The 25,785-nt window shown below is 41.8% G+C and overlaps 1 protein-coding gene across 2 annotated transcripts in view; it reads right to left on the reverse strand.

Annotated features, from left to right (window-relative positions):
• The window catches only part of LOC112625371 (DNA polymerase nu), a 169,638-nt gene that overhangs the window by 113,942 nt on the left and 29,911 nt on the right, over positions 1 to 25,785 (reverse strand). For both annotated transcript variants that reach the window (XM_025386644.1, XM_025386645.1), the window contains 4 exons: positions 24,806 to 24,885; positions 19,165 to 19,665; positions 8,655 to 8,848; positions 3,254 to 3,366 (listed from right to left, as the gene is read on the reverse strand). In XM_025386644.1, the coding sequence (XP_025242429.1) occupies positions 3,254 to 3,366; positions 8,655 to 8,848; positions 19,165 to 19,665; positions 24,806 to 24,885 (888 nt within the window). The remainder of the gene's footprint in view (positions 1 to 3,253; positions 3,367 to 8,654; positions 8,849 to 19,164; positions 19,666 to 24,805; positions 24,886 to 25,785) is intronic.

Here is a 25,785-nt window from a genome sequence, read left to right on the forward strand (position 1 = left end):
TTTTACTATAGTCACTCTACTGATTTACTGAACACCAGGTCTTCTTTCTTCTACCTAACTATATATTTGCAACTGTTAATCAACTACTCTTTTTTTTTTTTTTTGAGATGGAGTCTCACTCTGTCGCCCAGGCTGGAGTGCAGTGGCGGGATCTCGGCTCACTGCAAGCTCCGCCTCCTGGGTTCACACCATTCTCCTGCCTCAGCCTCCCAAGTAGCTGGGACTACAGGTGCCCGCCACCTCGCCCGGCTAATTTTTTGTATTTTTTTAGTAGAGACGGAGTTTCACCGCGTTAGCTAGGATGGTCTCGATCTCCTGACTTCGTGATCTGCCCGTCTCGGCCTCCCAAAGTGCTGGGATTACAGGCATGAGGCACCGCACCCGGCCTAATCAACTACTCTTAATCCCACCCACCACCCCCTTACCCTTCCTGACCTCTGATAACCACCAATCTACTCTACCTTCATGAGATCTGCTTTCTTAGCTCCTGCATATGAGTGAGAACCTGCGATATTTGTCTTTCTGTGCTTGGCTTATTTCACTTAACATAATGACCTCCAGTTCCATCCATGTTGCTGCAAATGACAGGATTTCATTCTTTTTTATGGCTGAATAGTAATTCCATTGTGTAAATATACCACATTTTCTTCATTTATCTGTTGATGGACACTCAGGTTAATTCCTTATTTTGGCATTGTGAGTAGTGCTGCAGTAACATGGAAATGCAGATATTGCTCTGATATGTTGATTCTTTTGAATATTTTGATTCTTTTGAATATATACCCAGGAGTGGGACTGCTGGATCATATGGTAGCTCTATTTTGTTTTTTGAGGAACCTACGTACTGTTCTCCATAGTGGCTGTACTAATTTACTTTCCTACCAATAGTGTATGAGGGTTCCCCTTTCTCCATATCCTCACCAATATCTGTTATTCCCTATCTTTTTGATGAAAGTCCTTTTAAATTGGGGTGAGATGATATCTCATTGTGATTTTCCTTGCGTTTTTCTTATGATTAGTGATGTTTAGCATTTTTAAATATTCTTGTTGGCCTTTTGTATATCTTCCTTTCAGAAATGTCTATTCAAATACTTTGCCTGTTTTAAATCATGTTTCCCCCTATTGAACTGTTTGAGTTCCTTTTATATCCTGGTTATTAATCCCCTACCAGGTGGATAGTTTGCAAATATTTTCTTCCAGTCTGTGATTTGTCTCTTCACTCCATTGTTTCCTTTGCTGTACAGTTTTTGCTAGATGTAATTTCATTTGTCTATTTTTGTTTTTGTTGCCTATACTTTTGAAGTTTTAGTTAAAAAAAAATCATTGCCCAGACAAATGTCCTGGAGCATTTTCCCAGTGTTTTCTTCCAGATGTTTCATAGTTTCAGGTTCTTAAATGTAAGTGCTTAATCTATTTTGATTTGATTTTTGTATATGGTGAGAGATAGGAGTCTAGTTTCATTCTTCTGCGTGTGATTTTCCCAGCACCTTTCCCCAATATATATTCTTGGAGCCTGTCAAAAATGAATTGGCTGTAAATGTGTTGATTTATTTCTGGGGTCTCTATTCTGTTCCATTGGTCTATGTGTCTGTTTTTTGGTTTTTTTTTTTTTTTGAGATGGAGGCTCACTCTGTCGCCCAGGCTGGAGTGCAGTGTCCGGATCTCAGCTCACTGCAAGCTCCGCCTCCTGGGTTTACGCCATTCTCCTGCCTCAGCCTCCCGAGTAGCTGGGACTACAGGCGCCCGCCACCTCGCCTGGCTAGTTTTTTTGTACTTTTTAGTAGAGACGGGGTTTCACCGTGTTCGCCAGGATGGTCTCGATCTCCTGACCTCGTGACCCACCCATCTCGGCCTCCCAAAGTGCTGGGATGACAGGCTTGAGCCACTGCACCTGGTCTGTGTCTGTTTTTATGTCAGTACCATGCTGCCTTGGTTACTATAGCTTTGTAGTATAATTTGAAGTCAGGTAGTGTGATTCCTCCAGCTTTGTTGGGTGTTTGGTTCCATACAGATTTTAGGGTTTTTTTGTCCTATTTCTTTCTTTCTTTTTTTTTTTTTGAGATGGAGTCTTGCTCTCTTGCCAGGCTGGAGGGCAGTGGTGTGATCTTGGCTCACTGCAATCTCCACCTCTTGGGTTGAAGCGATTCTTGTGCCTCAGCCTCCCAAGTAGCTGGGACTATAGGCACCCGCCACTACGCCTATATTTGTATTTTTAGTAGAGACAGGGTTTCACCATGTTGGCCAGGATGGTCTCGATCTCCTGACCTTGTGATCCGCTCACCTTGGTCTCCTAAAGTTCTGGGATTACAGGCGTGAGCCACCGCCCCTGGCCTTTTTGTCCTGTTTCTATGAAGAATGTCATTGGTATTTTGATAGAGATTTCATGGACTCTTTAATTGCTTTAGGTAACATAGATTTTTTTTTTTTTTTTGAGATGGAGTCTTGCCTTGTTGCCCAGGCTGGAGTGCAGTGGCATGATCCTAGCTCACTGCAAGCTCTGCCTCCCAGGTTCACACCATTCTCCTGCCTCAGCCTCGCGAGTAACTGGGACTACAGGCGCCTGCCACCATGCCTGGCTAATTTTTTGTATTTTTAGTAGAGACGGGGTTTCACCGTGTTAGCCAGGGATTACAGGCGTGAGCCACCGCGCCCGGCCATGTCCATCTAGTTTTTAAAAAGTTATAAAAAACTTTACTACTTTAAGCGAGGTACGGTGGTCATGCCTATAATCCCAGCACTTTGGGAAGCTGAGGCAGGAAGTTGGCTTGAGGCCAGCAGTTTGAGACCAACCTGGGCAACAGAGTTGGACCCCATCTCTAAAAAAATCAAAAAACTAAAATATATATGTATATTTAAAATCTTCAGTATTTTAAATAAAAGGTAGGTCCTATACTGTTTCAATGTTAATTACTCAGGACTGTAGTTTAATTCTTAGAAAGTTTATAAGCTATTTGTGGTAACAACAAATCTCACTGACCACACTACTTAAGTTAATTCTTTCCTATTTTAAATTATGAAAGTAATGTATACTTGTAAAAATTCAAATAATCTAGAAACATGGAGGAAAACTTCCTCCCCATGCCTAGGGCCCATGAGGAGGCATATCAGTCTGTGTGGCCAGGTCCCCCAGGAGTTGTGTGACATGGCTGCCCCAGGAGTTGTGTGACATGGCTGCCCTCACCATTCTCCCATTGATAGGAGGAGTCACAGTTGAAGAGTTAAATTATAGAGAGAACAAAAAAATATAACTTACCATGCTTCCAACTGCCATCATTACCAAAAAACTGCAGCACTATTCTCACAAAATCCTTAGCATTAAAACAAATAACAGGACATTTACATTTCAGTGTTTGAAATAGCACGTTCCTAGAAGATGAAAAGAAATTCACTGATTTAAACATTAACTTGGAACTTTCAACCTTGGAAAAATATTACTACTACTCGACGAATAGCTATCACTTAGACAGCACATACACACATTAACTAAAGAATTCCAAGAGGTTGGTATTATTTATTATCTGCATTTTACAGATGATGAAAGCAAGACACAGAGAGACGAGGTAAGGTACCAAAGGTCACGCAACTGTCAAGTGCTTATCCCTGGGTAACATCCCATTACCTGTAGATTAAGACCTACATCCCTGAGCAAGGTACACTTACTCTGGGCTCTTTACAGCCAGGCCCCAAGATGACTCTCTAGCCCGTTCTCCCAGAGCTCCCCTCAAACATTCTACTCTCTCATCGCACTAAATTCCCTTTCCTCCACCACCAGGCTGTGCCATGTCCTGCTCTGCTCCTGGGCCACTGCATATACTGTATTCTTGACTACAGTTCTCTTCCCACAGTTTTCACAAACTGTTCAAGGGCCATCTTCAGGAAGGTATGCCCTAATTCCGCAGGCAGGGGGCTGCTCCCTCTTCTGTATCTCTTCTATACCCCTGCCCACACATGTAGTACAGTGGGAAGCACACTTGCTCTATTATAAGGTACCTTGAACATTTGTTCTCTCCATTATACCATGAGCACTTTGAATATGGGATTCACAATTGTTAAAACTGACTGAATACTTACCATGTGCCAGATACCATGCTGAACACTTTGTAGCATTGTGTGTGAAGTGATTGCTGCATTGAAACCTCATCACGATCCTATCTGGCATGCACTAGAACCATTTTGCAGATGAGAAAACTTAGTCTTGAAAAGCTTAAGCAATTTGGCCAGGGTTAAATGACTAACAAATGGCAATGCTGGGATCTGAGACCGTATCTTCCTGCTGCCAGGGCCCAACCTCTAAGCTACCAAAGCCATCAATCCCTCTTTATAGTAAATGTTCATTAATACATTAATGAAGATTTCTTACCTGGCAAATTGTTGATGTGCCTCCTGTTCTTGGTCCCAGAAGGTCGAGGTTCTTTGGTTAGAGCTGAGGGAGAAAGAAATCAAGAGCCTAATGAGCTTTGCACACTTAGCCAAATTGCAGTTAGATTTTGCTTGGACTTGTTCCACAGAAAGACATTTGTAGGCTTTTTGTACTTTATGTGATTTCACCTTGGTTTCCCTTGAAAAGGGCGGCCAGGATGGTAGGGAGGGTAAAGTGCCAATAACACAGCTTCAGATCTTGGCTTGGCTGGACCGGTGAGGAGGGTGTCCAAGATGGAGTAAAGAGCTTATGAAGGAGAAGAACTGGGGCCATGGAGCCCACTTCCCATTGCTGCTCCTTCATCCTTAAAACTCAAGAGTTTCATGATAAGGTAATCTACCAACTACACTATCTTCTGCTAATAAGAGACTAATTGATTTTTATCTTTATAAAACAAACAACAAGAAGAATACCTTGTAAGCTAAATGGCAATTAGCGAGGCATGGTGGTGCATGCCTATAGTCCTAAAGTCCTAGCTACTGGGGTAAGGCTGCTGAGGAGGGACAATCACTTGAGCCCAGGAGGTTGACGCTGCAATGAGTCGTGATCACAACCACTGCACTCCAACTTGGGCAACAAAGAGAGACTCTGGCTCTTAAAATAAAACATGTATATATGTACATGTATATACGCACATACACACATATATATTTACATATATATAAGCTAGATTTGAGGCTTTCTCATCTGTAAAATGGAGTGAATAAGGTATAACATACAGAGAGAATGTGAAGGTGAAGGGACAGTGTGTATGTGAAAGGCCTTGCACAGGTCATTTAATAAATGTTATTAAACATGTTTTGTGCAAAAAAGTATGTGTATTAATTTAAATGTGATTTATTTAAATTTATTTTGAATCTCAAAGACATAATCATAGGATTGGGATTATTATTTCCAATTTATGGTACTTAAGGCAATGTATTAATTTGATTGTCCTAGAACTTATAAAAATTAAGCCTCAACATTCATTCATTCAACGATAATATTGAATAAATACTGATTAAACACTTGCTTTGTAGCATTGTTCTTAGATATTGGGGATACATTAATGAACACACTACTGAACACAAATGAAAGTCATGTATGTGGGGTTAGCAGTGGGGTACCATCTCATGTAGGGTGGTCAAGGAAGGTCTGATAAGGTAATTCTTTTTTCTTTTTTATTTATTTTAGCTTGGTAAATTTTTTTTTTTTTTTTTTTTTTTTTTAAGACAGGGCCTCACTCTGTCATCCAGGCTAGAGTGCAGTAGCGCAATCATAGCTCACTGCAGGTTCAAACTGCTGGGCTCAAGTGATCCTCCAACATCAGCCTCTGGAGTAGCTGGGACCATAGGCACATGCCACTGTACCCGGGTAATTTTAAAATTTTTTGTAGAGATGGGGTCTCACTGTGTTGCTCAGGCTAGTCTCAAACTCCAGCCTCAAGCCATCCTCCCACCTCAGCCTGAGCCACTGTTCCTAAGCCAAGGTAACTCTTGAGGAAAGACATGAAGGATAAGGTAAACAAAAGCCTAGTTGGTAGAGGAAAGTTATTTACAGAAAATTTTAGCCACTAGATGTGGAAGAAACGATAGAGTTAGAAAAATCACCATCTTACTAGCCATAATTAAATAAGTAATTTAGATGATCCTCATCAAAGGACAAAACCATTAAGGGAAAGTTTGGGGGAGAAGTTTATAAGGAAGGGCTTGTGCTGACACCACCTGAACCCGCTGCTCCCTCTCAGCACCATGAAAACTGGGACAACCCAATTGCATCACTAAAGGAAGTCTGGAGGACACCAGTTAAGTCTGAATTTCAGAAAAATCATGAATAATTATTATCTGAAAAAAATTACATATTTTTTAGAGATGTATTCTTCTAGTATAAGTATGTCCCATGCAATATTTGGGACATACGTATACTAAGAAATTAGTTATTTATCTGAAATTCAAATTTAGTGTCCTATATTTTAATTTGTTAAATCTGGCCATCCAACTGCATCACAGATGGAGTGTGAAGCTTATGACTCCACCTAGGAAGTGCTGTGCAAAACAAGTTGGACCCAAATAATCAAGCATTTAGAGCTAACTCCAGTTTACAGAAAATATGGAGGAGAGAGAACAAGTTAAAGAACTTCATGATGAGGCAAACAAACGAATCCAGGACATGGGACCTCCTCCAAGACAGGGAGAGGGGCTGAGGGATGCTCCAGATTAGAAAAAAATAGAGACATGGCCACCCAATGCTATGTCCTGATTCCAACAAGTCAACTGTAGAAGGACATTTTTTAGACAATCAGGTAGCTTCAAATTTGGACTGGATATACAACTTGTTAAGTTTTAAAATGGCACTGTGGCTCTGTAAAAACAAAACAAAACAAAGCCCATAGTTTTTAGAGTCATGAGAGGGCAAAACAATAGGTTGGGATTTTCTTTAACCTCAGTCCTCTCCCCCTGCCCCAGGAAACGGACAGAGGAAGGAAGTAAGGAAAAACCTTTGATAATGTTGGCCTGGGTGGATGCGTATACTACTCTGTACTTTTGTGTTTTCATAGTTTACTTTTTGTTTTTTCAGAGAAAAACATAAAGGAATGTGGCAGCAAACCATGCAGTTATTTGGGAGAATGCTGCAGGGAGGGATGGTGGCACCAGGCCCTTGGGCAGAGGCGCGTAACACATGGTCAGGAACAGCAAGGAGGTGGGTGGGAGTGCACTGAAAGGGCCGGGAGAGAGGAGGGGTGAGGCTGAAGACAGTGGAGGGGCCAGAGTAAGCAGACCTTGAGGGCAAGGGCCTTCACAGGTCCTGTGGCTTTTCTACACTTGATCTTAGCCAGAAGGCCTAAAAGCAGTGATTTTGGGTTTTCCTCAGAGTGAAGCAGGAGTTGTTTGAGGGTTTGGGGCAGGGAAGTGATGTGATCTGATTTGTGCTTTAACAGGCCAGCTCTGGGTGCTGCACGGAAAACAGACTGAAGGGGCAGGTGGAAGCAGGAGTCCCGTGTGGAAGTTCTTGTGATCCAGTAGGAGGTAACAACCTGCGCCGAGTAACAGCAACACAGTAGATAAGCAGAGGGCAGATTCTAGCTACACTTGAAGGCAGAGCCAATAGGACTTGCTGAGAGCTTGATATGGTTTGTGGAAAGTAGAGAGAAGTCAGAGTTAACCCCAGGACTTTTTGCCTAAGCTCATGGAGGGCTGACACTGACTAAGCCAGCCAGGCCACAGGAGGCAGGGTCCAGGGAAGACAGGAGTTCAGTCTGGACATGTTTGCCTAAAATGACCACTAGATGTCCAAGTGCAAAACGTCAACTAGATTCAGAAACATCATCCAGATATTAGGGCTCTGTCCTCACAAGGGATCTCCATACACTAGACCTGACCAGTTGTTCTTTAAAGAGAAAATTACATAAAAAGAAAATGAAGGGTTCTGTTGGGAGCTGAAAGCTATGTTTGTCACACATTGTCCCCTTCTCCCCAAAAGTTACCTAAAATCACCCAGAGCCCAGTGAGCCTGTATGAAGCATGGAAAGGCTAGTAATGGGGCCCAGCTTCCTCCGGAGCTGCCTTGATCTTCCAGGGTGGCTAACTGGCCTTAAATCAGAGGGCTGGGAAGGTAGTGGATACCTCCATTTGAGGCAGAAGCCCAAGTCATGTGCATAACCTAAGCAAAGAAACAGTGAGGAAGAGTACAAGATCCATCCCAGAAAGGGTTTTTCAGAATCCAGAAGGGGCAGCAGGAGGAATCCTGCCTGCTCTAAAATTCTGTGATTCTAAGAGGGCCAGTCCAAAGAGGTGAGACAGGTCTTGCCTCTTTCCACAGACATAGAGCTTTGAAACTAGTCCCATCCTTGGTGGTATTAAGGACAATTTATTGTTTGCAGGCAGTGATAACTTTGTTTTCTAATGCTGTGAATGAATGAACAAGTATGATAAGGAAAATCATCTGGGACTCTGCCAGTGACAGGGGATTTTCAGGGTCTGGGGTTGATGCTTTTCTCCCTAGCTTCTCATTGTGAAGTTGCTTCAAGTCCTGGAGCAGGCTGCTCCCACAGAATGGAACTCCATTCCGGATACTCTCTGGGAGAGAGAGGGCCAGTATTTGCAGAGATTTCTATCACTTGGATCCATTTTATTTTCATGTGCCCACACAAAACTTCTAAAAGTTTAAACAATTAAAACTGGACCTTGAAAAACTTTCCATTAGTATAAAGCAGGCATGTAAGTAGGGTGTGAGTCCATGCGTGAAGATTTTTTACCGGGCAAATTGTCGATGTGCCTCCTGTTCTTGGTCCCAGATAGCAGAGTGCTCTATTTGAATGTAGATGCATAGATCATTCGACACAAAGCCCTCCAGGACAGGACCACAGGCCGGGGCATCTGGACAACCATGGCCACCCTCTGCTTGGCGTTTGAGTAACATCACAATTCCTCTAACAGAGGAAATGGGGGTCTGTGGAAACACAACAAAATAAATTAAACCTAGACAATATATCTGTTGTAGCAAGATACACATTTTAAAATTAAGCAGAGAGAACAAGAAAAGGCCTAAAATTAAACTTGAAAATGAATGGCTTTTTTAATGACAATTGAGGCCAAAAGCCGAATCCATGACTTTACGCTCCAAATCTGGTCTCTACCCTCTCCAACATCATGATGGAAGTCTCATCCAGGGCAATATGAAAGGAGAAAGGAATAAAAGGCATACACATCAGAAAGGAAGCATCATACTTTCCCTATTAACAGATGGCATGAATGTCTGTGTAGAAAATCTAAAGGAACCTGTAAAAAATGAATCCTGAAGCTAACATGTAAATTTAGCAAGGTTGCAGGATACAAGATCAAAGGACAAAAATGTAATATATTTTTATATTCTAGCAATAACATGTGAAAATAAAATTTTTTAAAACCACCATTTATAGAACTCTAAAAAATGAAATACTTAAGTATAAACTAACAAAATACATACAGGATATGTATGCTGAAAACTACAAAATGCTAATGAAAGAAATCAGAGAAGACCTAAATAACAAAGACATATAATACTCAAGGATTTAAAAACTCAACATAATAATAAGTTTGTCCTTTATCCCCAAGTTAATCATTAGAACCAAGAAGATCAATAAACCTCAAGTACAAGAACATGAAGAAAACTACAGATCATTTGCTTAAAACCAGTGATAAAGGGTGGGGGGTGGTGAGAGAACACATTACATAGATAGAAACAAAGATAAGGATGACGGCAGATTTCTCGTCGGAAATAAAGCAACTCAGAAGACAGTAGATATATATACATACTTTTTTTTTTTTTTTAAAGAGATGGAGTCTTGCTCTGTCACCCAGACTAGAGTGCAGTGGTACAATCTCAGTTCACCGCAACCTCCGCCTCCCGGGTTCAAACAATTCTCCTGCCTCAGCCTCCAGAATAGCAAGGACTACAGGCTAACACCGCCACACCCAGCCAATTTTTTTGTATTTTAGTAGAGACAGGGTTTCACTGTGTTGCCCAGGCTGGTCTTGAACTCCTGAGCTCAGGCAATCCGCCGACCTTGCCCTCTCAAAGTGCTAGGATTACAGGTGTGAGCCACCGTGCCCAGCCAACAGTAGAGTAATATTATGAAACTACTGGAAGAAAATAAACTATCAACTTACATTCTTTAGCCATCAAAATGCCTTTAAAAAAATGAAAGGTAAAGCAAGACTTGCATACTACACTGAAAACTATAAAACATCCTAAAGGAAATTAAAGTTTTAAATAAATGGAGATACCCCATGTTTATGGATCAGAATATCCCATTATCCCATGTTTATGGATCAGAAAACTCAATACTATTATAATAAGATGGCAAGACTCACAAAATTAATCTAGAGATTTAACACAATTTATATCAAAATTCCAGTTGGATTTTTGCATAAATTGACAAACTGATCCTAAAACTGACAAGCGAAGGAAGCACAATACCCAAAAGAATCTTGAAAAATACAAAGTTGGGGCCGGGCGCGGTGGCTCAAGCCTGTAATCCCAGCACTTTGGGAGGCCGAGGCGGGTGGATCACAAGGTCAGGAGATCGAGACTATCCTGGCTAACATGGTGAAACCCCGTCTCTACTAAAAATACAAAAAACTAGCCGGGCGCGGTAGCGGGCGCCTGTAGTCCCAGCTACTTGGGAGGCTGAGGCGGGAGAATGGCGTGAACCCGGGGGGCGGAGCTTGCAGTGAGCCGAGATCGCGCCACTGCACTCCAGCCTGGGAGACACAGTGAGACTCCGTCTCAAAAAAAAAAAAAAAGAAAAAGAAAAATACAAAGTTGGAGGACCCACTCTTCTTGATTTCAAAACTTACTACAAAGTTCCAATAATCAGAGAGAATTAGGAGATCATGCCAGATGGGAGGCAGGAGTAGATTGCAGCTCCCCCTGGGACGGACAGAGCAGAGCGTGGAGGCTTGCATTGTGACCTTTTGCTCTAGAATGATTACAAGAATAAATCACGAAAGCAGAGAGAACACAGACCCTCTGAAGGAAGCAGATTGCTCCTGCAGGACCCAGGAAACACCCCAAATACTGTGTTGGTGTCCATGGCCAAAAGACTCACAGACAGTTCACATCACAGGACTCTGAGCACACAATCCCTAGCACCAGCCTGGAGCCTGGTAGACTTGCTGGGTGACTAGATTCAGAAGACAGATAACAGTCACTACAGCTCAGCTCTCAGGTAGCCACATCCCTAGGAAAATCGGGAGAGGACTACATAAAGGGAACACCCTGTGGGATAAAAGAATCTGAACAACAGCCTTGAGTCCTAGACCTTCCCTCTGACAGAGCCTAACCAAATGAGAAGGAACCAGAAAACCAACTCTGGTAATATGACAAAATAAGGTTCTTTAGCATGCCCAAAAAATCATACTAGCTCACCAGCAGTGGATCCAAACCAAGAAGAAACCCCTGATTTACCTGAAAAAGAATTCAGAAGGTTAGTTATTAAGTTAATCAGGGAGGGACTAGAGAAAGGCAAAGCCCAATTTAAGGAAGTCAAAAAAAATGATACAAGAAATGAGGGGAGGCCAGGTGCTGTGGCTCACGCCTGTAATCCCAGCACTTTGGGAGGCCAAGGCAGGCAGATCACGAGGTCAGGAGATTGAGACCATCCTGGCTAACATGGTGAAACTCCATCTCTACTAAAAATATAAAAAATTAGCCAGGCATGGTGGCACATGCCTGTAGTCCCAGCTGCTCGGGAGGCTGAGGCAGGAGAATGGTGTGAACCCGGGAGGCGGAGGTTACAGTGAGCCCAGATCATGCCACTGCACTCCAGCCTGGGTGACACAGTGAGACTCCGTCCCCCACAACACTCCCAAAAAAAAAAAACAGAAAGAAAGAAAGAAGGAAGGAAGGAAGGAAGGAAGGAAGGGAGGGAGAGAGAAATGAGGGGAGAAATTTTCAATGAAATAGGTATAGATAGTATATATTAAAAAAATAAAAACTTCAGGAAACAATGGATACACTTATAGAAATGCAAAATGCTCTGGAAAATCTCAGCATTAGAATTAAACAAGCAGAAGAAAGAACTTCAGAGCTCAAAGACAAGGTTTTCAAATTAACCCAATCCAACAAAGATAAAGAAAAAAGAATAAGAAAACATAAAGCCTCCAAGAAGTCTCACATTATGTTAAACGACCAAACCTAAGAATAATTGGCGTTCCTGAGGAAGAAGAGAAATCTAAAAGTTTGGAAAACATATTTGGGGAATAATCAAGGAAAACTTCCCTGGACTTACTAGAGACCTAGACATCCAAATACAAGAAGCTCAAAGAACACCTGGGAAATTCACAGCAAAAAGATCATTGCCTAGGCACATTGTCATCAGGTTATCTAAAGTTAAGACAAAGGAAAGAATCTTAAGAGCTATGAGGCAAAAGCACCAGGTAACCTATAAAGGAAAACCTATCAGATTAACAGAAGATTTCTCAGCAGAAACCCTCCCAGCTAGAAGGGACTGGGCCCTATCTTCAGCCTCCTGAAACAAAACAATTGTTTCCAGCGAAACTAAGTTTCATAAGTGAAGGAAGGATACAGTCCTTTTCACACAAACAAATGCTGAGAGAATTCGCCACTAGGAAGCCAGTACTACAACTGTTAAAAGGAGTTCTAAATCTTGAAACAAATCCTGGAAACACATCAAAACACAATCTCTTTAAAGCGCACATCTCACAGGCCCTATAAAGCAAAAATACAATTAAAAAAAAGAAAAGAAACAAGCTATGCAGGCAACAAACAGTACAATGAATGGAATGGTACCTCACAACGCAATACTAAGGTTAAATGTAAATGGCCTAAATGTTCCACTTAAAAGATACAGAATTGCAGAATGGATAAGAATTCACCAACCAACTATCTGCTGCCTATAAGAAACTCACCTAACACATAAGGACTCACATAAACTTAAGGTAAAAGGGTGGAAAAAGACATTCCATGCAAAGGGAGACCAAAAGCAAGCAAGAGTAGCTAACACAGTAATAGTCGGGGACTTCAAGACTCCACCGACAGCACCAGACAGTTTATCAAGACAGAAAGTCAACAAAGAAACAATGGATTTGGCCAGGCGCGGTGGCTCACACCTGTAATCCCAGCACTTTGGGAGGCCGAGGCGGGCAGATCATGAGGTCAGGAAATCGAGACCACGGTGAAACCCTGTCTCTACTAAAAATATAAAAAATTAGCCGGTGTCGTGGTGGGCACCTGTAGTCCCAGCTACTCGGGAGGCTGAGGCAGGAGAATGGCGGGAACCCGGGAGGCGGAGCTTGCAGTGAGCTGAGATCTGGCCACTGCACTCCAGCGTGGGCGACAGAGCGAGACTCCGTCTCAAAACAAAACAAAACAAAACAAAAAAAAAGAAACAATGGATTTAAACTGTACCCTGGAACAAATAGACTTAACAGATATTTACAGAGCATTCTACTCAACAACCACAGAATATACATTCCATTCATCAGTGCATGGAACTTTCTCCAAGATAGACCATATGATAGGCCATGAAATGAGCCTCAGTAAATTTAAGAAAACTGAACTTATATCAAGCACTCTCTCAGGCCACAGTGGAATAAAACTGTAAATCAACTCCAAAAGGAACCTTCAAAACCACATAAATACATGGAAATCAAATAACCTGCTCCTGAATGATCATTGGCTCAAAAATGAAATCAAGATGGAAATTAAACAATTCTTCAAACTGGGCTGGGCATGGTGGCTCACGCCTGTAATCCCAGCACTATGAGAGGCCAAGGAGGGCAGATTATGAGGTTAGGAGATCGAGATCATCCTGGCCAACATGGTGAAATCCCGTCTCTACTAAAAATACAAAAATTAGCTGGGCATGGTGGCACGTGCCTGTATTCTCAGCTACTTGGGAGGCTGAGGCAGGAGAATCACTTGAACCTGGGAAGCAGAGGTTGCAGTGAGCCAAGATCTGCCACTGCACTCCAGCCTGGCAACATAGTAAGACTCCCTTTAAAAAAAAAAAAAAAAATTCTTCAAACTGAAGGACAACAGTGACACAATCTATCAAAACCTCTTGGATACAGCAAAGGCAGTGCTAAGAAGAAAGTTCATAGCCCTAAACACCTACATCAAAAAGTCTGGCCGGGTGCAGTGGTTCACGCCTGTAATCCCAGCACTCTGAGAGGCCTAGGCGGGCAGATCACAAGGTCAGGAGATCGAGACCATCCTGGCTAACATGGTGAAACCTCGTCTCTACTAAAAATACAAAAAAAATTAGCCAGGCGTGGTGGCGGGCGCCTGTAGACCCAGCTACTCGGGAGGCTGAGGCAGAGAACGGCATGAACCCAGGAGGCGGAGCTCACAGTGAGCTGAGATCGCGCCACTGCACTCCAGCCTGGGCGACTGAGCAAGACTCCGTCTCAAAAACAAACAAACAAAAAAATGTCTGAAAGAGCACAGACAATCTAAGGTCATACCTCAAGGAACTACAGAAACAAGAACAAACCAAACCTAAACCCAGCAGAAGAAAGGAAATGACCACGATCAGAGCGGAATTCAATGATATTGAAACAAACAAACAAACAAAATACAAAAGATAAATGAAACAAATGCCAGGCACGGTGGCTCATGCCTGTAATCCCAGCACTTTGGGTGGCAGAGGAGGGCGGATCACCTGAGGTCAGGAGTTGGAGACCAGTCTGACCAACATGGTGAAACCCTGTCTCTACTAAATACAAAGAATTAGCCAGGTGTGGTGGTACATGCCTGTAATCCCAGCTACTTGGGTGGCTGAGGCAGGAGAATCACTTGAACCCGGGAGGCAGAGATTGCAGCGAGCTGAGATTGTGCCATTGCACTCCAGCCTACACAAGAGCAAAACTCTGTCTCAAAAAAAAAAAAAAAAAAAAAAAGATAAATGAAACAAAAAGCTGGTTCTTTGAAAAGATAAATAAAATTGATAGACCATTACCAAGATTAACCAATAAAAGAAGAGAGAAAATCCAAATAAGCTCAATTAGAAACAAAATGGGAGATACAACAACTGACACCACAAAAATGCAAAAGATCACTCAAGGCTATATGAATAACTTTACAAACATAAACTCAAAAATCTAGAGGATATGGATAAATTCCTGGAAAGATTCAACCCTTCTAGTTTAAATCAGGAAGAATTAGATGTCCTGAACAAACCAATAACAAGCAGTGAGATTGAAATGGTAACAAAACAATTACCAACAAAAAAAGTCCAGGACCAGACAGATTCACAACAGAATTCTACCAGACATTCAAAGAAGAATCAGTACTGATCCTATTGACACTATTCCACAAGATAGAAAAAGAGGGAATCCTCACTAAATCATTCTATGAAGTCAGTATCACCCTAGTACCAATACCAGGAGAGAATATCACCAAAAGAGAAAACTACAGACCAATATCCCTGATGAACATAGGTGCAAAAGTCCTTAACAAAATACTAGCTAACCAAATCCAACAACATATCAAAAAGATAATCCACCATGATCAAGTGGGTTTCATACCAGGGATACAGGGATGGTCTAACATACGCAAGTCAATAAACGTGATACGTCACATAAACAGAATTAAAAACAAAAATCACATGATCATCTCAATAGATGCAGAAAAAGCATTCAGCAAAATCCAGCATTGCTTTATTATTAAAACTCTCAGCAAAATTGGCACACAAGGGACATACCTCAATATAATAAAAGCCATCTATTATAAACCCACAGGCAACATAATACTTAATGGAGAAAAGTTGAAAGCATTCCCCGTGAGAACTGGAACAAGACAAGGATGCCCACTCTCACCACTTCCCTTCAATATAGTACTGGAAGTCCTAGCCAGAGCAATCAGACAAAAGAAAGAAATAAAAAGCAACCGAATCAATAAAGAGGAAGTCAAACTGTCACTATTTGCTGATTACATGATTGTTTACCTAGAAAACCTTAAAGATTCCTCCAGAAAGCTCCTATAACTGATGAAAGAATTCAGTCAAGTTTCTGGATACAAAATTAAGGTACACAAATCAGTAGCTCTTCTATACACTAACAGTGACTAAGCTTAGAATCAAATCAAGAACTCAACCCCTTTTACAATAGCTGCAAAAAAATAAAATACTTACGAATATACCTAACCAAGGAGGTGAAAGACCTTTGCATGGAAAACTACAAAACACTGCTGAAAGAAATAACAGATGACACAAACAAATGGAAGCACATCCCATGCTCATGGATGGGTAGAATCAATATTGTGAAAATGACTACACTGCCAAAAACAATCTACAAATTCAATGCAATTCCCATCAAAATACCACCATCATTCTTCACAGAACTATAAAAAACAATCCTAGGCCAGGCATGGTGGCTCATACCTGTAATCCCAGCACTTTGGGAGGCCAAGGTGGGTAGAACACCAGGTCAGGAGTTCAAGACCAACCTGGCCAATATGGTGAAACCTCATTCTACTAAAAATACAAAAATTAGCCAGGTGTGGTGGCACGCACCTGTAGTCCCAGCTACTTGCGAGGCTGAGGCAGAAGAATCACTTGAACCCAGGAGTTGGAGGTTGCAGTGAGCTGAGATCACACCACTGCACTCCAGCCTGGGTGACAGAGCAAGACTCTGTCTCAAAAAAAAAATAAAAATAAAAATAAAAAGTAAGCAAGACTAAGCAAAAAGAACAAATCTGGAGGCATCACAGTACCTGATTTCAAACTATACTATAAGCATCATTACCAAAACAGCGTGGTACTGGCATAAAAATAGGCACACAGACCAACTGAAGCAAATAGAAAACCCAGAAATAAACCAAAATACTTTTTGTTTTTTTCTGAGACAGAGTCTCGCTCTGCCGCCCAGGTTGGAGTCCAGTGGCGTGATCTCAGCTCACTGCAAGCTCTGCCTCCCAGGTTCACGCCATTCTCCTGCCTCAGCCTCCCGAGTACCTGGGACTACAGGCACCCGCCACCACGCCCGGCTAATTTTTGTATTTTTAGTAGAGACGGGGTTTCACTGTGTTAGCCAGAATGGTCTCGATCTCCTGACCTCATGATCCTCCCGCCTCGGCCTCCCAAAGTGCTGGGATTACAGGTGTGAGCCACTGCGCCCAGCAATAAACCCAAATACTTATAGCCAACTGATCTTCGACAAAGCAAACAAAAACATAAAGTGGGGAAAGGACATCCTATTCAACAAATGGTGCTGAGATCATTGGCAAGCCACATATAAAATGAAACTGGATCCTCATCTCTCACATTATACAAACGTCAGCTCAAGATGGATCAAAGACTTAAATCTAATACCTGAAACTATAAAAATTCTAGAAGATAACATTGGAAAAACCCTCCTAGACACTGGCTTAGGCAAGGATGTCATGACCAAGAACCCAAAAGGAAATGTAATAAAAACAAAGATAAATAACTGAGACTTAATTAAACTAAAAAGCTTTTGCATAGCAAAAACTATAGTCAGCAGAGGAAACAGACAACCCACAGAGTGGGAAAAAATTTTCACAATCCATACATCTGACAAAGACTAATATCCTTAATCTACAATGAACTCAAACAAATTAGCAAGAATTAAACTAAAAAGCTTTTGCATAGCAAAAGGAATAGTCAACAAAGTAAACAGACAACCCACAGAGTGGGAGAAAATTTTCACAATCCATACATCTGACAAAGGACTAATATCCTTAATCTACAATGAACTCAAACAAATTAGCAAGAAAAAAACAAACAATCCCATCAAAAAGTGGGCTAAGGACATAAATAGACAATTCTCCAAAGAAGATATACAAATGGCCACCGAATTATGAAAAAATGCTCAATATCACTAATGATCATGGAAATGCAAATCAAAACCACAATGCAATACCACCTTACTCCTGCAAGAATAGCCATAATCAAAAAGTCAAAAAATCATAGATATTGGCATGGATGCAGTGAACAGGGAACACTTCTATACTTCTGGTGGGAATGTAAACTAGTACAACCACTATGGCAAACAGTGTGGAAATTCCTTAAAGAACTAAAAGTAGAACTACCATTTGATCCGGCAGTCCCACTACTGGGTATCTACCCAGAGGAAAAGAAGTCATTATATGAAAAAGATACTTGCACATGCATGGTTATAGCAGCACAATTTGCAATTGCAAAAATGTGGAACCAACCCAAATGCCCATCAATCAAGGAGTGAATAAAGAAACTGTGCTATATACATATGATGGAATACTACTCGGCCATAAAAATGAATGAATTAATGGCATTCGCAGTGACCTGGATGAGACTGGAGACTACTATTCTAAGTGAAGTCAGTCAGGAATGGAAAATCAAACATTGTATGTTCTCACTCATAAGTGGGAGCTAAGCTATGAGGATGCAAAGGCATAGGAATGACACAATGGACTTTGGGGACTCAGGAGGAAAGGGTGGGAAGGGGGTGAGGGATAAAAGACTACAAATTGTGTGCAGTGTATACTGCTTGGGTGATGGGTGCAGGAAAGGAGAGGAAAGAAGAGGAAAAGAGAGGAAAGGAGAGGGAGGGAAGGAGGGAGGGAGGGAGGGAGGGAAGGAGGGAAAGAAGGGAGGGAGGGAGGGAAAGATTTTTTTTAAAAATCAACAGAGATCAAATTTTTAAAATTTTGTGCTTCAAAAGACACCCTCAATAAATTCTTTAAAAATAAGCCAGAAATTGGCAGAAGTATAAATGATATATCTTATAAGAGACTTGTATCATAATATATAAAGAATGCTTACAGATCCAAAATAAAACACAAATAACCCAATTTTAAAATGGGCAAAAAATTTGAACAGATATTTCATCAAATCATCAAAACAGAAAGAAGATATCAAAGAAGACATACGAATGGCCAATAAGCACATGAAAAGATGCTCAATGTCACTAGGTAATAGGGAAATACAATTTAAAACCACCATGAAATACCACTTCAGAATCACTAGAATGGCTAAAATAAAAAAAAAAAATAGACAACAACAAGTGTTGACAAGGAGGTGGAGAATTTGAAACCCTAGTACACTGCTGGTGGAAAGTAAAATGGCACACCCACTCTGGAAAACAGTTTTGCAGTTTCCTAAGAAACCGATGGGAGCTATACATTGTCAATCACTTACCACTGGAGGGGAGGGAAAGCCTTAAAATCTTGTTTCTAGCTCTCCTATCAAAATCAGACACTAAGAAAATGGGCTTCTTTTATGGTGTCAAGACAGCAAACAAAAACCATCACTGTTTACTAACCTGGTCAGCTCTTAACTGGGTGGAACCATCAGTATACATCAGAGTTACCACCAGGGCTGCTGCCTGTTTGAGCATTTCAATCAGCTGGCTTTTTGCCCAATCATCCAAATGCCTAATATCACAAAAATGTTTTTTCAATGCTCCTGAGTTCCCAGAATTTAGGTGGGCTTCAGCCTCATCAGTATCTTCTTCCAATGCCATTTGTTTACTTGTTTTCTCTGAAGAATTATTATATGTAATATGTTTTCTTTTAAGATTAATGCTTCCTTTATTTTCATTATTTATATTCTCCATTAGGAAATGCTTTCTTTCATGCTCCTTTTTCTGTAGAACTGAAGCCTCTTGATTATACTGTGGAATTAAACAACTTGAAAGAGCCAATGAGCTGATGCTCTTCTGTTTTTGGTCAGTAGATAGCTGATCTGTGAGTCTGACGCCGAAGGACTGAGGAGAGAGCTTGGCAGAACCTCTTGATGTCTGACTTCTTGAATATTTAAGATTCTACAGAAAAATGGAAAATATTTCATTAGAATATGGATTCATAAGACAGATTTATAAACCAAACTAATTTCTGGTAAAAACTTGTCTAAAGTAATACAGAGACACAATCTTCATATTATCTATAATCAAAACTTCTTCTTTTTTTTTTTTTTTTTTTTGAGGCAGAGTCTGGCTTTGTCGCCCAGGCTGGAGTGCAGTGGTGCGATCTGGGCTCACTGCAAGCTTCCCCTCCTGGGTTCACGCCATTCTCCTGCCTCAGCCTCCCGAGTAGCTGGGACTACAGGCACCCACCACCATGCCCAGCTAATTTTTTTTTGTATTTTTAGTAGAGACAGGGTTTCACTGTGTTAGCCAGGATGGTCTCAATCTCCTGACCTGGTGATCCACCTGCCTCGGCCTCCCAAAGTGGTGGGATTACAGGCGTGAGCCACTGCGCCCGGCCTCTATGATCAAACCTTCTAAGGAAACCACATAGTGTCTTCTAGAGCAGTGATTTTTCTCAACCAAGGTAAGCATGCATATCTGGATCAAGAGCTCAAAAGCCAGTCACGCATAGTAGCTCACACCTGTAATCCCAGCACTTTGGGAGGCTGAGGCAGGTGGATCACTTGAGGTCAGGAATTTGAGATGAGTCTGGCCAACATGGTGAAACTCCGTCTCTACTAAAACTACAAAAATTAGCTGGGCATGGTGGCAGGCGCCTGTGTAATTCCAGCTACTCGGGAGGCTGAGGCAGGAGAATCACTTGAATCCAGGAGGTGGAGGCTGCAGTGAGCCAAGACTGCACCATTGCACTCCAGCTTGGATGACAAGAACGAAACTCTGTCTCAAAAAAAAAGCTCAAAAGCCTCCAACAAGCCCCTGTTCTGGGAATCAGTGCATGTAATGAGAGATGTCATGGATAGGAGTATGTTGCATATGTGCATAAGAGAGAAGATTAATAATTTACAACTTCCAAGTAAAGACCATTTATAGAGAAAATGAAATCACCAAAACTATTTAATAATATGTTAATCTATCTACTAAAAAAAATTGTTGGGGCCAGGCACAGTGGCTCACACCTGTAATCCCAGCACTTTGGGAGGCTGAGATGGGCGGATCACGAGGTCAAGAGTTCAAGACCATTCTGGTCAACATGGAGAAACCTCGTCTCTACTAAGAATACAAAAATTAGCTGGGCATGGTGGTGCATGCCTGTAATCCCAGCTACTCAGGAGGCTGAGGCAGGAGAATCACTTGAACCCAGAAGGTGGAGGTTGCAGTGAGCCAAGATCGCGCCATTGCACTCCAGCCTGGGTGACAGAGCAAGACTCTGTCTTGAAAAAAAAAAAAAATTAAACCCAACTCAATAGCAGTTCTCTACCTGTCTCATTCTCATTCCATCAATGTACAATATACATTCATAGATCCACAAACTAATCAAGGTGGGGAAAGCAATCCTATCCATTTCATTATAGGACTTATTTATGATAACACTTTATTTTTAAGGTTTCTTCTCTTTTCCTTTCCTTTTTTTTTTTTTTGAGACAGGGTCTTGCTCTATTGCCCAGGTTGAAGTGCAGTGGCACAATCTCAGCTCACTGCAACCTCCATGTCCCTGGTTTAGGTGATCCTTCCACCTCAGCCTCCCATGTAGCTGTGACTACAGGGATTCACCACCACACCCAGCGAATTTTTCTATTTTTAGTAGAGTGGGGTTTCACCATGTTCCCCAGGCTGGTCTCAAATTCTTGGACTCAAGCAATCTACCTGCTTTGGCCTCCTAAAGTGCTAGGATTACAGGTGTGAGCCAACGTACCCAGTCGAGGCTTATTTTATATATATATACACACACACACACATATATATATATATGTTGCTTTGAATGACTATATTAATATTACCTTTTAAATAATTTTGAAAGAAAATGTTTTAACGCTTGGTCATATGTCATGAAAATTTTTAATGCATACTTGTATTTTTGTTTCAGATAAATACATGGTTTCCAAGAGTAGGCTTTCAAGCATAAAATTACATTAAAAATTCCATGGAGGAGTAAACAAGAAAGGAATTCAAGGAGAAAAAGAAAAATATAAAATTTCAAACTGTTGAAGATCTTGCTCTGTCTTTTTTAAGGGGATTATTGTGGGCTGGGCACAGTGGCTCACACCTGTAATCCTGGCCCTTTGGGAGGCTGAGGCAGGAGGACTGCTTGAGCCCAGGAGTTCAAGACCAGCCTGGGCAAAATGGCAAAATCCTGTCTTCCTACAAAGAATACAAAAATTAGCTGGGCGTGGTGTCATGTGCCTATAGTCCCAGCTACTCAGGAGGCTGAGGGGAGAGGATCACCTGAGCCCAGGAGGTCAAGGCTACAGTGAGCCATGGTCACACCACACTGTACTTCAGCCTGGGCGACACAGTGAGAAAGTCTCAAAATAATAATAAAAAGAGGCCGGGCATGGTGGCTCACGCCTGTAATCTCAACACTTTGGGAGGCCCAGACAGGTGGATCATGAGGTCAGGAGTTCCAGATCAGCCTGGCCAATATGGTGAAACCCTGTCTTTACTAAAAACATAAAAATTAGCCAGGCATGGTGGTGTGCGCCTGTAACCCCAGCTGCTCGGGAGGCTGAGGCAGGAGAATCGCTTAAACCCGGGAAACGGAGGTTGCAGTGAGCCAAGATCGCATCACTGCACTCCTGCCTTGGTGACAGAGTGAGACTCCATCTCAAAAAATAATAAATAAGTAAATAAATTAATTAATAAATAAAATAGGCCAGGCACGGTGGCTCACACCTGTAATCCCAACACTTTAAGGGGGCCGAGGCGGGCAGATCACCTGAGGTCAGGAGTTCGAGACCAGCCTGGCCAACATGGTGAAACTCCATATCTACTAAAAATACAAAAATTAGCTGGGTGTGGTGGTGGGCACCTGTAATCAATCCCACCTACTCAGGAGGCTGAGGCAGGAGAATTGCTTAACCCAGGAGGCGGAGGTGGCAGTGAGTCGAGATCGCGCCACTGCACTCCAGTGAAGGTGACACAGCAAGACTCCATCTCCAAATAATAATAATAATAACAATAATGACATGATTGTGGATATTAAGTTGTCAAAGTACAGTATTTAATTTTTGTGAATATATTTTAAATAATGTAACAGTAAAAATGTCAATATTAACAATAGAGCAGAAATCACGTACTTTGCAATTTTTTTAAACTTGTGATAAAGATTTTAAATTTCAACTTTAAAATATATCAGGCAGTACACACAGTTTGAGATGGCCAGGCATGGGGGCTCACACCTGTAATCCCAGCACTTTGGGAGGCCAAGGCGGGAGGATTGCTTGAGCCCAGGAGTTTGAGGCCACCCCGGGCAACATGGTGAAACCCTGTCTCTACCAAAAATACAAACATTAGCTGGGCAATGATAGTGTGTGCCTCCAGTATCAGCTACTTGGGAGGCTGAGTTGGGAGGATCACTTGAGTCCAGGACTCAATTAATTAGCTGGGCACGGTGGCAGAGGTAGAGGTGGAAATTGCAGTAAGCTATGATCACACCACTGCACTCCACCCTGGGCGACAGAGTGAGGGGCGGTCTCGAACAAACGAACAAACAAAAACAACAAAATTATTTTGAGAGAAAGGGAGCAAAAAGTTTGCAGACCCCTGCCTTCGGGATCCAAGGAGCACAGTTTGTTCACCACTGAGAGATACAATGTCCATTCATTTACAGAGGGAAGAAGAGAAGAGTCCCTTCTCTGTGGAAGATGCCTCTTCCCTCCACTCCAAGGGCAGATAATCATCCTGTGAGCCCAGGGACAAATAATTGTCCCATCAACCCAAGAGACAGGTCCTATTATCTCACTTTACTATAGGGAGTTCAGGTTTAAATTTAGTTAGCTTGGGACTTGAACACAGGTAGTTTACTCCAAAGTCCATTCTCTTAAACATTATGTTGCCTCTACCACTTTCATACACAAGGTCTTTGGTGATACGACCTTTTCTTTTTCTTTTTTTTTTTGAGACAGAGTCTCGCTCTGTCGCCCAGGCTGGAGTGCAGTGGAGCGATCTCAGCTCACTGCAAGCTCCGCCTCCCGGGTTCACGCCATTCTCCTGCCTCAGCCTCCCGAGTAGCTGGGACTACAGGCGCCCGCCACCACGCTCGGCTAATTTTTGCATTTTTAGTAGAGGCGGGGTTTCACCATGTTAGCCAGGATGGTCTCCATCTCCTGACCTCGTGATCTGCCTGCCTCGGCCTCCCAAAGTGCTGGGATTACAGGTGTGAGCCACCGCGCCCGGCCACAACCTCTTCTTATATCTCCTCTCTAGCCCGTACCACATAATGCACCCATTGTGAATGTTATATCCCTACCTTTCTGAACTTCTATTATTTCCACTACCCAAAGTTCCAAGTTTTCTTCCCTTATCTGAAAATGTTCTCAATGTCCTGTCCCTACTCCCTTAAAGGTAGGGATCTTTTTATTTTTTATTTCTATTTTTTAGAGACTGAGTCTTGCTCTGTTGTCCAGGCTGGAGTGCTGTGGTGCAATCACAGCTCACTGCAGCCTCAAACTCCTTGGCTCAAGTGATCCTCCAGCCTCAGCCTCCTGAGTAGTTGGGACTACAGGAGCAGGCCACCATGCTCAGTTAATTTTTTTTTTTTTGTATTATTTTTTGTAGAGACAGAGTCTCCTTATGGTGCCCAAGCTGGTCTCAAATTCCTGGCCTCAAGTGATCCACCCTGCTCAGCTTCCCAGTGTGCTAGGATTACCCGTGTGAGCCACTGCATCCAGCCTAGGTTGATCAACTCCTAATCATCCAATAGATCTCAACTCAGATATAATTTTCATACTTCAGAAAGACATCCCTGATTCTTCTCGTAAATACCCAGAAGGGCAAAATGAAATAGCACAAAACTGAGTTAGATGTCCCTCCTGTTGTCCCAGAGCACTCTGAACTTACTTCTCTCATGGTGCTTACTTGCCCCTCCCCACATCCAAATTAAACTATAAGCTCTTGGAGAGCAAGAACACCCTTCTTTTTTTTTTTTTTTTAAGGTGTTGTATCTACAGTGCTTAGCACATAGTAGAACACTTAATAAGTATCTGTTGAACAAATGAGTGTTATCTGTTTAAAATTACTCATATTTGCAATGATTTACCTTTTTATCTGGTGATCGATTCTTCCCATCTTCAAGTTGTACTGAATACTTAACACTGGACTTGTTTATCACTTCTGTAGCTTTTAAAAACAACAAAAAAAGAAACATGGGGCATTAAACACTAATATCTAAGTAATACAGTTAACACTGAAATAACCTCTATAATCATGCTTATTTATTCATTATTAACTTACTTAACACAATGTAATAAAATTCACAAGTAAAATGCTTAGTACCATTGCAATAAATATATATGTAAAGTACCTTCAAGTTAACTGAAGATAGCTCTATATAATCATAAAACATTTATTAAAAATCATTATTTGGGCCGGGCGCGGTGGCTCACGCCTGTAATCCCAGCACTTTGGGAGGCCAAGGTGGGCAGATCACAAGGTCAGGAGATCCAGACCACGGTGAAACCCCGTCTCTACTAAAAAAAAATACAAAAAATTAGCCGAGCGTGGTGGTGGGCGCCTGTAGTCCCAGCTACTCGGGAGGCTGAGGCTGGAGAATGGCGTGAACCCGGGAGGCGGAGCTTGCAGTGAGCCGAGATCGCTCCACTGCACTCCAGCCTGGGCGACAGAGTGAGACTCCGTCTCAAAAAAAAAAAAAAAAATCATTATTTGGCATTTGCATTTGAATACGTGACTCTAAAAACCTAAGGTCAACATTTATAGAAACCTTAAAAGTATTATTAAAGGTTTGGGGAAATTCTTAGATTGAATACTGCAGTGGAGCAATTAAAGGTTCAGTAAAACATCATTAAAACAAACTTCTAATTTAGATTTTTGTTTTAATTTCAATAAGCCTGGGCTGAACAGTAAGTGACAGAACCAGGATCCAATCCCAGGCAATATGATTTGGGAGTCTGTGCTCTTAACCACTGTGACATATATTTCTTCTGCAGGAAAAATAACAACCTAGAAATGCAAATAGGGGAAAATATTCCACTTACAATATAAAAACATTATACTTAGAAT

The sequence above is a fragment of the Theropithecus gelada genome, chromosome 5, assembly GCF_003255815.1.
Source record: "Theropithecus gelada isolate Dixy chromosome 5, Tgel_1.0, whole genome shotgun sequence".
Classification (NCBI taxonomy): Eukaryota; Metazoa; Chordata; class Mammalia; order Primates; family Cercopithecidae; genus Theropithecus; species Theropithecus gelada.